The following is a 12,840-nucleotide window of genomic DNA, read 5'->3' on the forward strand; positions in this document are numbered from 1 at the left end:
ATCTCCCATTTCATCTTCATCTACATCCTCTTCCATTTCCATAATATTGTCCTCAAGTACATCGCCCTTGTATAGACCCTCTATATACTCCTTCCACCTTTCTGCTTTCCCTTCTTTGCTTAGAACTGGGTTTCCATCTGAGCTCTTGATATTCATACAAGTCGTTCTCTTATCTCCAAAGGTCTCTCTAATTTTCCTGTAGGCGGTATCTATCTGACCCCTAGTGAGATAGGCCTCTACATCCTTACATTTGTCCTCTAGCCATCCCTGCTTAGCCATGTCACTAACAGACAGTTTTTACGTTTTGATCCAACAGGAAATGTGCATCCAAAAGAATTTTGGAATGATTTTGAAGGCGTGTTACCTGGTTTGTCGTCAGACAAACAAAAAATAGGTTTTATTACGTCAAAATTCTTAGGAGATGCCAGAACTTGGGGGATTATTGCTACTGAACAGTACGATACTTTGGATAAATTTAAAGAGGCATTTTTGAAAGAATATTGGGGTAAGCAAAAACAGATGGAGTTATTAAATAGCTTCTGGGCGGGGGAAAAGTTTAATCCCAGAAGGGGAAGTGTAAAAAGTTTGTGCTAAAGTGGATGTCAAATTTGCCATACTTAAACAACAAAATCGAGCCAGAGCAAATTGTTATGGGTTTGGAAGGTAAACTGCCTATGCACTGGCGGAATTAACTTATTTCAGCGCTGATGGATGATATGCGTAAGTTCATTAGTCATTTGGAGAGGGTTGAGAAGTTACTGCATGAGGAGGAATATGCAAACCGACATGACAAACCACCAAATGATGCAGGACCGCGACATAATGTAAACATTAACAGAATTGACGTGTCCCGTGGAACACGGAGGAGGAGGAGGAGGAGGAGGAGGAGGAGGAGGAGGAGGGGGGGGGGGGGGGCATTCAAAAAGTAAATGTAAAAAAAAATTATTTCAAAAGTTGGAAATGTTTTTGAGAGATCTGCAAAAAATGTTTTCATGTAAGAGAGGATTTTTATTAAAGAAATTAAAGATTTTCGACTAGGTTAGCTATAGACTGCCAAGTCCTAAGTAAGAGATTTGTGATTTTAGTCTATCAGAATGAGGATATTTTTTTGTGAAATATTTTGTAATTTTATGTCAGGATTGATATTAGTATAATTTTAAAATTTTTTGGAATCAAATTTTATAATCATTGGGGGTTGAGGCATAGCGCCGTATAACGATCCTGCCTTGGAGGCGGTTAAGTGGGAGATGTGTCTCAGACCTGGATAGTGACAGATGGTGACGTGAGACTGGACGCGCACGTAGTTTATGTATCAGCCGATAGAGGACAATATTGGATAGGGGGACTGTGATTTTAGTTTCGATTTGTGCCCAGTAGAGTGCACTAAAGTAACAGAATGTTTTTCCATACACTGTTCTAGTGTTTTCAGAAAGTGTTTTGATGTCTTTTTGCGTGTGTAAAAAAGCGCTGGCAGGTCGATAGACACACAAACAAACACAAACATACACACAAAAGTCAAGCTTTCGCAACAAACTGTTGCCTCATCAGGAAAGAGGGAAGGAGAGGGGAAGACGAAAGGAAGTGGGTTTTAAGGGAGAGGGTAAGGAGTCATTCCAATCCCGGGAGCGGAAAGACTTACCTTAGGGGGAAAAAAGGACAGGTATACACTCGCACACACGCACATATCCATCCACACATACAGACACCCTGATGAGGCAACAGTTTGTTGCGAAAGCTTGAATTTTGTGTGACCTGCCAGCGCTTTTGTTCGGTAAGTCACCTCATCTTTGTTTTTATATATAATTTTTCCCACGTGGAATGTTTCCTTCCATTATATGCGTATGTAAAAAGTTATAAATGTGTTTTAGCAGTATGAATGATGCGTGAGTGTGGTTTAAGGTTAATATGAAGATAATTGCTTAACGATTTATGTAGTAGGATTTAGTGTGGGAACATTTCAAAGAAGTATGGATGTGGACAAAGGGGATTTTTGTAGAATAGATTTGTAAAGTAAGTTTATGGTAAAGGGAAAGTTAATTCAGGTATGAATAACAATAGTAAATAACTTCATGCACAAACAAAACTTCAGCATATTAGATAATTACGTCAGTAAAAGGTGCAGTCGTTAGATTTACTATTTTGCCATTGGTTACTGATGAAAAGCGCAGACTGACACGGGAGAGTGTTGTTTTGCTATTGGCTGTGGAATAAACTGACCAATGGTAGAGCAATATTCTACGCGCGCCTTTCTCTGCTGGAAGAGCAGCATATTAGATAATTTGCAGAGAAGAGCCTGCTGACACGTAAGATTCATATGAAAGAACTGTTATTCCGCCTTTTAATAAAATTCCAATGACGACACAAACATCACATGGTTAAAAGTACCAATCATATCAAAGAATAAGTTATTGACAATTGTAGACAACTGTACATAAGTGGAGTAGTTAACATTTGATAACGTTTCAAATTTTTGTCTGAAGTTGTAAAATGACACTGTCCATACGTAAACTGCAGTGAACCCCTATTTTATCTATTCGTGGGGTCCAGACTTAAAAACCGCGAAACTGAGAAAAATGCGCAGTCTAGGAAAATGTTAAAACCTCAAAAATATGAGGAAAAACTTATGCAATTGGCAATTATGATAAAAATCGTAATCACCACCAATACATTGTATAAAATCAGTACAAGTGAAGGAAATTTTAGAGGCACAATACAATGTTTATACAATAATTTGTGGTAGTGAATTTCATCAATTGTTAAAAATTCATATGAGTAACAGCAAGTACAATCTCCTCAAAAATTTGAATTGGTATCTGCCTACAAGGTAATCGAGCTATTTTCAGACATGCTACGACCATAAATTATAGATCAAATCACACAACTTTCAGATATCTTTCCTTTGTTCACCCAGAAACAAGCAAAAACTGATGAAATTAGTGAATTAAACCAGAAATTAAAGTACAGTTAAAGGCGTCGGTATCTAACTCTGTGTGTGTGTGTGTGTGTGTGTGTGTGTGTGTGTGTGTGTGTGTGTGTTTTTTGTGCAGGCAATGGCAGTTTACACTTGAAGTCATGTACACACTAAGCTTGAAACACATTTCCAGCTATCTGATGTGGACACTATTTGGAAACATCTTTCAAAACACGGAAAGATCTGTCTGTAGCAGCATCAGTAAAGATCAAAGGAAACAATCGATCAGGCCAGCTACTGCATGTCACCGCTGAATGCGGCAAGTGGACGTTTATAAGCTGCATTGTGTCATCTGTTGTATAGATGTTTTGTTTTCCAGGGTGTGGGTTGAAATGCAGTCAACGAGGCAGCAGACTGTCTTGTTCTTATACTTTTACCTGGCTGACAGCTGCTTGTGGAATTATTGAGGAAAGGAGTACAGGAACAGCAATAAAACAAGACGCTCTGCAGGAAACTATTGCTATGTTTGGTAGAATACTGCAAAAGTCTGCGTAGAAAAGAAAATAGGGTAGTTTGTTGTAGCTTGCTTCCAAATGTGAAATAAATACTCAGGGCACTGGAATGAATCTCCTGTTCAAAAGTAACTAAGACTAACAGCATGTTTGGTTGTAATTGCTTTCCGGAAATTTATATCTTCTTCTTTTTAAGAAACAGTGATGCATGTCAGAATTTCAAAAATCTGTTAGACGATATCCAATTGAAATTACATGAACTAGAGCAAGTTTTTCCCACAAGTTGTTCTATGGTATGTTTTCGCTCAACAAAGAAGACAACTGTATGCAAACCAACAAACTGATTCCTTACAACAACTAATCCAATTTCATCAACCATCAACAACTACTATACAAACTCTCCATCAAAATAATATCAGAGTTTTAAAACCAATTACGAAATTCTTTGATAAATGCAACCTTACTCTGTAAATCTATTAAACACTGAGATGCTTATGGCCATCGGGTTATGATAAATAAATAAAAAAAAGAATTAACAAAGACATCTTTCCTTCTGTTTGCATAAACCTTCGAGAATTAATAACGCAGCAGCACATATTACAGTTTCCTCATCTCTATATGTGACATGGCAGACAATAAGAAAACAATACAACAAAGCTTGTTGCAGACAATGTGAATACACTGAGAAATGTTTGCTGCTAGTGTGGACAGAAATGGAGACAAGAAACAAAGTCAGAAGCAGATATGAAATGCTGTAGGAAATGATGTTTCCAACAGAAACATATTTTCAGTGGCAGTGTGGACGCCACTTCACACTACTTTTTACTGTAGTGACATAACTTGTGGGCTTTCGACTGTCGACATTTGGAAGAGTTTATTAACGAACCCTGTATGAAGTGTGTGCCGTACGAGTGCAGTATGTCTTTTCAAAACAATGGTGCACTGAAAATACCATATCACAAATACATCACACTTATCATTAAATGAGAATTAATAAAGCATCAATGACGTAAGGCTTCGATAGAGTTTATAATCACTAATGCACAACACAAAATTCAGATGAATAAGTTGTAACAGCTGACTTAAGAGGTTAGAGGTGCCAAACTTGCTGCATGCCAATAGTTTCTTCAACTTATTAACGTTATCACTTTCGTTATAGTCTTAATACAGTATGTTCTGAAATATTCAGTGTTGTTAAACATTTCTATCTAGTTAGAAAACAAAGGATTAAATAAATATTTGCCTGCTTATTTCCCAATGTGTGGCGATTTCAAGTGTGTGGTAAAGCAGGAACCTAAGAGGACAGTTTAAACTGCTACAAGTGAAACAATGAGTAATTCTTCCCTGTCACAAATGTTTCACACACTGTGCAACCATTAACATATTCTCTAAAGAGCTCTTGCTACAACAGATTCTCCTGTCACTAACACGCCCATAAACATCAACTTGATGCTATAGTGGGTGACAAATGAATAGCCTCATTCCTGGTTACCTTCATAGCGCCACCATCTCACAATTATGTCAGTTCCTGCAAAAAGTAGTGCGAAACATATTCGACCCATTATCATTGCGCGATGAAGCTAAACACTGCAAGCTGTGTTGGCTACACTGAATGTGGATTATGTCAACATTTCCTCTCTTATGTCTCCCCTCTCTGCAATAGCCTGAAGTATTCTCTTAACTCTGCCATCATCCATGTTGCGATTCGTTTGTCTTTTGTACCACTTACAGCTCATTCAGTGACATCAAATGTCAATAGAAAGAACGCGGGATGAAGTCAAGCGAGACATCAAGTAAGAACTAGAATTGAGTAAACTTCACTAGAGAAACATCTCACTAGAGAATGAGATTTTCACTCTGCAGCGGAGTGTGCGCTGATATGAAACATCCTGGCAGATTAAAACTGTGTGCCGGACCGAGACTCGAATTCGGGACCTTTGCCTTTTGCGGGCAAGTGCTCTACCAACTGAGCTACCCAAGCACGACTCACGTCCCACTCACGCCCCGTCCACACAGCTTTACTTCCGCACACACCACTGCAGAGTGAAAATCTCATTCTGGAAACATCTCCAGGCTGTGGCTAAGCCATGTCTCCGCAATATCCTTTCTTTCAGGAGTGCTAGTCCTGCAAGGTTCGCAGGAGAGCTTCCATAAAGTTTGAAAGGTAGGAGACAAGGTACTGGCGCAGGGTGTATACGTGGACAAGAAAAAAAAAATTCCTGGATTTCCCGGTTGAAAATACGCATTCTCCCACTTTTTCGTGTTAAATGACAGTATACATTTCCTTGGCACTGTAAAACTTATCAATCCTTAGAATGTTTATTGTTTTCTACACAGACGTAGAATTTGCCGGTACTTTAGAAAACGAAACCCAGAGGGGAAACAAAAACACCTTTTTGGAAAGATCTTTGATGTGCAGCGACATGTACGCTGCATTTCTTCGTTTTACAGAGGTATAAATTCGAATTCCACCAAACAACGCATGTTACTTTCCGAAGCAATGAAATCAAGATTGCGACGCGCTTTTGTAAGCCAGTCATAGCTCATGTCACTTGATCTTGGCACTGATGACAGCACGACACATAGTGTAGTCAACCAATAGCAAGATCACTCTTAAGTAGCGCGAACACACAAAAAGAAAAGTTAATGTTTTAAATTAATATACATAGTTTTGCTAGAAGAAAAACAAAGCTTGCACAAATAATATTGGTCTCTAAGATTAATAAGCTGGAAGAGAAGCTAAGCTTCCACATATAATGCTGATCATTTTGTGCGTGTTACACTTTAAGATAAATCACACAAATGTGCCAGTAAAATTTTTAATAACGACGTAAATGTCTGATCTTCTCGACATTCTTCTAAATGGTCGTCCTCAAAGAGTTGATTTTTAAATGAGAGTCAAACGCTTTGTGATTTAAGAAATTCATTGTACATTCTCGCACATAGTTCATCTTGCATAAAAGGAAATTTAACACTTTTCAAACCGCCATTCGCAATATTTTTCTGTGACCTGTTAGAAATTGGTTTGTTTCAGCAGTTGCCAGAGAGTGCCAGATAAGAGGCATCACTGCGCCTGTGCAGCTACGGTGACGAAGGAAGCCCGCATGTTCGTACGTGTAAAATACTAAAAGATCTTGCATTATGTCATAAAAAAAAACAAAACATGAAAGGATACGTCAGGAGCATTGGAATTTCGTGAACTATACTAAAATGCATAATTCGGCTTAAAGTGCACAATCGTATGTCCAGATTCGGATGAGTACCAGTACTGTATTATCTCATGTTTGGTTCTTTATTATGACATAATGCCATACGAGCTAGATGGAAAACGTGCACTTGAAATGCAGCGAACAGTTAAAACTAGCCAACAGTGTGAAATTAAACACTTTGTTCAAATAAATTGACTGCCTCAGCGCAAAATATTAATAAAAGACAAATCTCTTTAACAAACCAACAAAAATGACTTCATTGTTCTGCAAGGTGATTAATGCTTGACTGTCAGAAAGGTGGAAATAAAACCTGAAACTAACAACATATTTTAGCCTTTCGTAATTATGCGAACGTATTTTAATTCATTTGGTAGCTCCCGGCCACAGAAATCCGTTTTGTTTTCGTTTAATGTGAGAGCAATAAATGAAGAGGAAAGTGCAAAATCACTAAACGTAAACACAAGTCACGTGGAGACTACCCACCTCACCACTACAACTCAGACTGCTCTGTGCATCAGCCCTGGATCTACGATATTTCCGAACCGGAGCAATTTAGATAGTGGCGCCCAGCCACACATCTGTAGCCAGAAGCGGGAGAAGGTAGTACTCATAGGCGACTCAACTAGGCATGTGCATGAGACCGCCCGCAACTGCTCAAATTAATCAAATGTAAACAGCTGTCATGTCACGCGTATTGGAGGCAATTTGTTGTTAGGAAGCGCTGCATATTCTTCCTAAAGCCTTTGACACACTTTGGTTGGCAGACGCTTGTATGAGCACTGTGTTTTGTTGTTGTTTGTGGTGCATTTCCTTTGCGACTTAAGTTTTATTTTCGTTTTTTTCTCTTGTTCATGTTTTTTTGCTGCAGCATTATACTGCAGAAGTGGGATACAGTGACATCCTTCATTAGAGTATTGGTTCTTACCAGGCAAAATCACAAAAATTTAACTGGTAACTGAAACAAGGAAAAGTTCCTGGAATTCTAAAAAATTCCTGGGTTTTTCCCAGTTTTCGCCCGGCCGAAAAAATTCCTGGGTTTTTCCCGGATGTCCCGGGTCGTATACACCCTGTAGCGGAAGTAAAGCTGTGAGGACGGAGCGTGAGTCGTGTTTGGGCAGCTCAGTTGGTAGAGCACTTGCACGTGAAAGGCAAAGGTCCCGAATTCGAGTCTCGGTCCAGCACACAGTTTTAATCTGCCAGGAAGTTTCGTATCAGTGCACACTCCGCTGCAGAGTGAAATTCTTATCATGTTTGGTTCTTCATTATAGCATAATGCCATACACGCTAGAAGTTTAAAATGTGCACTAGAAATGCAGCAAGCAGTTGAAACTAGCCAATAGTGTGGAATTAAACATTTCATTTAAAATACATTGACTGCCTCAGCAGGAACGATTAATAAAAACCAAATTTTGCGAGCAAACCGACAAAAATAACTTCATTGTTCTGCAGGATGATTAATGCTTGACTGTCATAAGAAATGGAAATGAAATAAAATCTGAAACCAATAACATATTTTAGCCTTCCGAAATTATGTGAATGTATTTTAATTCCCTTGATAGCTCCCGGCCACAGAAATCCGTTTTGTTTTCATTTGACGAGAGCAGTAAACAAAGAGGAAACAGCAAAATCACTAAATGTAAAAATGGGTCATGTGAGGATTACACAATTCCCCAATATAATTCAGACTGCTCTGCACATCAGCTCCGGATCTACGATATTTCCACACCTAGGCAATACCAGATAGTTTGGTTTCTCGATCTGATTACGTCTATTTTGTCACTGTCTGATAGATAAAACAAAATAGGCCTTTCTAATATTGCAGCAATTGCAACACACATCAAATAAACCAGGCTGTTTTGGCACAAATGGTCATTTTTGTAACACAACAGAATATAATTCCAAGTACCAATGTCCAATGCCTATCAGGCCTACTATAAGCAAAAAGCTTTATGTTAGTTTCATGTTTCATTCATACACTCCAGTTTCTCAAGTCTGAGATCGAAACGTAGTAGTACGAAATTTTTTATATAAATTTGGAATCATCATATTCTTCCATAATTATGTGCTGTTCCTGTTTCTTCTCCTACCCCATTCTAACAAACAATCTTGTCATCACTAATTCTGGAACTATTCCTGCCACACTCAAAACTTAATTCGCCGGTTAACTTCACTAGCCCTGCCAGAATCACCAATTTAGTTATTGCGCTTTTTACATGTTCGTAAAACTCGTCTTCTGCGCTACTTCCAGAATAGAACTTAAGCGGGGACTGTGTAACTGGCCCTTACTAGCATAGCGATCTGACCAAAAATTTTCTTTAAAAATTTCATTTTCTTGGATACACCGAGGAGATAATATGTAATCCTTCGTACCTATTAGTCGTTTATTTTCACTCTGGTAGACTGAATCGATGGATTTCGCTATTAATTATAACAACACTGGTCATTTGCAAACCCAACCAACCACATAATCAGACAGCATTTGGCATTCTCCCGTTCGGCTTTACTCCGCTCAGCTTGTATAGCCCCATCCCCTTTTGCCAGCAGGAAAGTTTATTTCTAGACACGACAAGGATTCCCCTGACACAGGTATCACACACACACTATGCATGCATTCAAAAATCAACTTACGATTCATTCAGAAATCAGCTTAGAATGTGTTCAAAAACAAACAGGGATGTATTTCAAAATCATATAAGTAATCGATAGACCAAGAAGTGCTGAATGCTAGGTGCTTTGTTAAACAAATTGCCCCCCTCCCCCGGGCCCAATTGGCATGTGTGAACCTGGCAGGTTGAGGGTGGGAGTAAAATTTTTCCCGGTTGCATCTAGCTGCTTGCTGTGACTGCTCACACATCCCACTACCACACTTCTGTAGCCAGAAGCGGGAAAAGGTACTACTCATCTGTGACTCAACTGTGCATGCGCACAAGTCCGCTCTTAACTGCTAAAACAAATCTAAATGTAAACAGTTGTGACGTCACACTCGTTGGAGGCAATTTATTGTTATGAAGCATTGCATGGTCTCCCCAAAGCCTTGACACATTTTGCTGTTGGCAGACACTTGTATGAGCACTATGTTTTGTTGTTGTATAATGTGCATTTCTTTTGCTTTTTATTTTCGTTTTTTTCTCTCTCTCTAGTCCGTGTTTTATTGCTGCAGTACTATTCTGCAGTAGCGGGATACAGTAATATCCTTTGTTAGAATATCGGTTCTTACCAGTCAAAATTACAAAAAATTAACTGAAAACTAAAATAATGAAAAATTCCTGGATTTTTCCCAGTTTTCTCCCGTATGAAAAAATTCCTGGGTTTTCCCGGATCGTATACACCCTGTATCACTATAACAAAGAGCAGTGGAAACAAAAGGAACAACAAGTGATTATATAAGATGGAGACTGGACACAGTTCTGAAACTGCTACCATCTACTACCAAGCAGCAGCCAGCGGAATCTATGTGCTGCCTGAAAATATGGAATTTCAGATGTCTGGCACCGTTCCACTGCCTATTTCCCATTTAAGACTTTCATTATTGCTACAATTTAACTATCTAACATATTAGTGAATTTAAAACAGAATGTTTAAAAAACAACACTTTTATACATACTTAAAGTATTTGTTTGAAATTGTGTACACCAAGTAATTAATTATTACAGCATAGAGTAAGAAAACTGTGTACACCACAACATTTAATTATTGCAGCACAGAGTAACTGAGGACTACTTACAGTCTGTCGGTTTTGGTGGAGCTGATGCTACAACATTTTTTAGAGGTGGCACAACTGGTGTTGAAAATGAACTTTTGGTTTCAGATGATGGTACAGCCTCAATTCTGGAAGTTGCAGATATGGGACCATCACGCGCCATTTTGAAAGTAGTTGTCGCAACAAGGTGTTCATCAGGTCCTGCCTCCACACCATCAATCTAAAATGCCAGTAGTGTGGATACAATAAAATATGGCATAATTAAAAAAATTTGTTTCCAGGTGAAGACATACTGAAGCTCAACAAAACTTTTCAGTTATATTCTTAAGTATACAAATAGTAGCAAGAAACAAAGATGATGTGACTTACCAAATAAAAGCGCTGTCATGTCGATAGATACACAAACACAAACATACACACAAAATCCAAGCTTTCGCAACCAACCGTTGCTTCGTCAGGAAAGAGGGAAGGAGAGGGAAAGACGAAAGGATGTGGGTTTTAGGGGAGAGGGCAAGGAGTCATTCCAATCCCGGGAGCGGAAAGCGCGCGCGGACACACACACACACACACACACACACACACACACACACACATATCCATCCGCACATACACAGACACAAGCAAAATGTCAGCTTGTGTATGTGCGGATGGATGGTGTGTGTGTGTGTGTGTGTGTGTGTGTGTGTGTGTGTGTGTGTGTGTGTGTGTGTGTGTGTGTGTGTGTGTGCGCGCGCGCGCGCTCTTTCCGCTCCCGGGATTGGAATGACTCCTTGCCCTCTCCCCTAAAACCCACATCCTTTGTGGGCGCACGCGAGTGTATACCTGTCCTTTTTTCCCCCTAAGGTAAGTCTTTCCGCTCCCGGGATTGGAATGACTCCTTACCCTCTCCCTTAAAATCCACATCCTTTCGTCTTTCCCTCTCCTTCCTTCTTTCCTGATGAGGCAACAGTTTGTTGCGAAAGCTTGAATTTTGTGTGTATGTTTGTGTGTCTATCGACGTGCCAGCGCTTTCGTTTGGTGAGTCACATCATCTTTGTTTTTAGGTATATTTTTCCCATGTGGAATGTTTCCCTCTATTAATTCATATATATATATATATATATATATATATATCGACAATAAAAAAACACACAAACACACTAGGTGAATGCAGCCTACGGATATTCTCGATGAGTTGACTGAGGGGTGTTGCAGAATCTACGTAAGGTGAATGACATGAACTAGTGCTGACTAGTTTCTGGTGATTACCAACTTTACCTAGGAGAGAGGAATGTATTTAGTGCATCTAACTACTGTATTTACTCAAATCTAAGCCGCACTTTTTTTCCGGTTTTTGTAATCCGGAAAACCGCCTGCGGCTTAGAATCAAGTGCAACGCAATATATGTAGTGCTACACAGGAATGCTTTGTAGGCACAAAGATAAATACTGGCACCACATCCTCTGCAAAAAAAAAAAAAAAAAAAAAAAAAAAAAAAAAAAAAAAAAAAAAAAAAAAAAAAAGTGGCGGTAGCGCGCACAAAAGCAAGCCATGCCGTGAGCGGCGACAGGCCATAAACACGCACTATCAGAATGCGACAAACAATGCATGACACAGTACAGTAATGCATTTTCAGCTTAGAGTGACGTAAACACCCATAACAAAGAAAACTGCGCTTATAAGATCAAAGAAAAATAAGCAATCAATTCAAACCAAACTAAGCACGTGGATAAGGAAGGGTACCCGTATAAATACGGACGGAGCGCCTGACGCATATCAATGGCTACCTGGTAAAGCTTAACTGCTAAGCTTATGATTCGAACCAAACTACTGTAGCTGTATCGTCATTCATTCGACCTAAATTGTGTCGAATATTACAATGGACCAACTTTGTTTCGATTTGGAGATGCGGACTATAACTTTTCTCTCCCCTTGAATTTCGAGTCTCAAATTTCAGGTGCGGCTTAAGATTCGTGAAAATTTTTTTTCCTTGATTTTGAGTCTCATTTTTCAGGTGCAGCTTAGATTCGAGTAAATACGGTACCATAACTGCAGAGTCTCAAAAAGTTAATGAGTGCTGAAACTGTGTGTGTAACTGAGCTCATAATCATTTATTAACCCATTCAATGAATTAAAAACAGAAAAACTGAAGTCAGTAACAAGTGTGTGTGTGTGTGTGTGTGTGTGTGTGTGTGTGTGTGTGTGTGTGTGGGGGGGGGGGGGGGGGGGAAATTGCTAACAGATGCTCAACGGCAAAGTTATCAGTGCCCCCACAAACATTACATGATATGAATGTGAATAAAACAGCAAAAATGTTAACATACACGCTAACACAATGAATAAATACTAAAATGTGATATACAGGAGATTGAAACAAGTAAAACAACAGAGGAGCTAAAAGAAAAGCACAGGGAAATGTGACTTGCTGACCACTTATAAAAACGTAGGTGAGCCAGTTACCCTGTGAACACATTAAAATCATTCCCCTAAATTCTTGGGGAAAACATTGGACAATTCACAAAACTTTAA

The 12,840-nt window shown here is 39.1% G+C and overlaps 1 protein-coding gene across 1 annotated transcript in view; it reads right to left on the reverse strand.

Moving 5' to 3' along the window:
- Positions 1-12,840, reverse strand: part of LOC126474173 (rac GTPase-activating protein 1) — a 159,789-nt gene that overhangs the window by 106,509 nt on the left and 40,440 nt on the right. Inside the window, exon 5 of the mRNA XM_050101632.1 lies at positions 10,357-10,552. Within this exon, the coding sequence (XP_049957589.1) occupies positions 10,357-10,552 (196 nt within the window). The remainder of the gene's footprint in view (positions 1-10,356; positions 10,553-12,840) is intronic.

Source organism: Schistocerca serialis, chromosome 4, assembly GCF_023864345.2.
Source record: "Schistocerca serialis cubense isolate TAMUIC-IGC-003099 chromosome 4, iqSchSeri2.2, whole genome shotgun sequence".
In the NCBI taxonomy this organism is placed as follows: Eukaryota; Metazoa; Arthropoda; class Insecta; order Orthoptera; family Acrididae; genus Schistocerca; species Schistocerca serialis.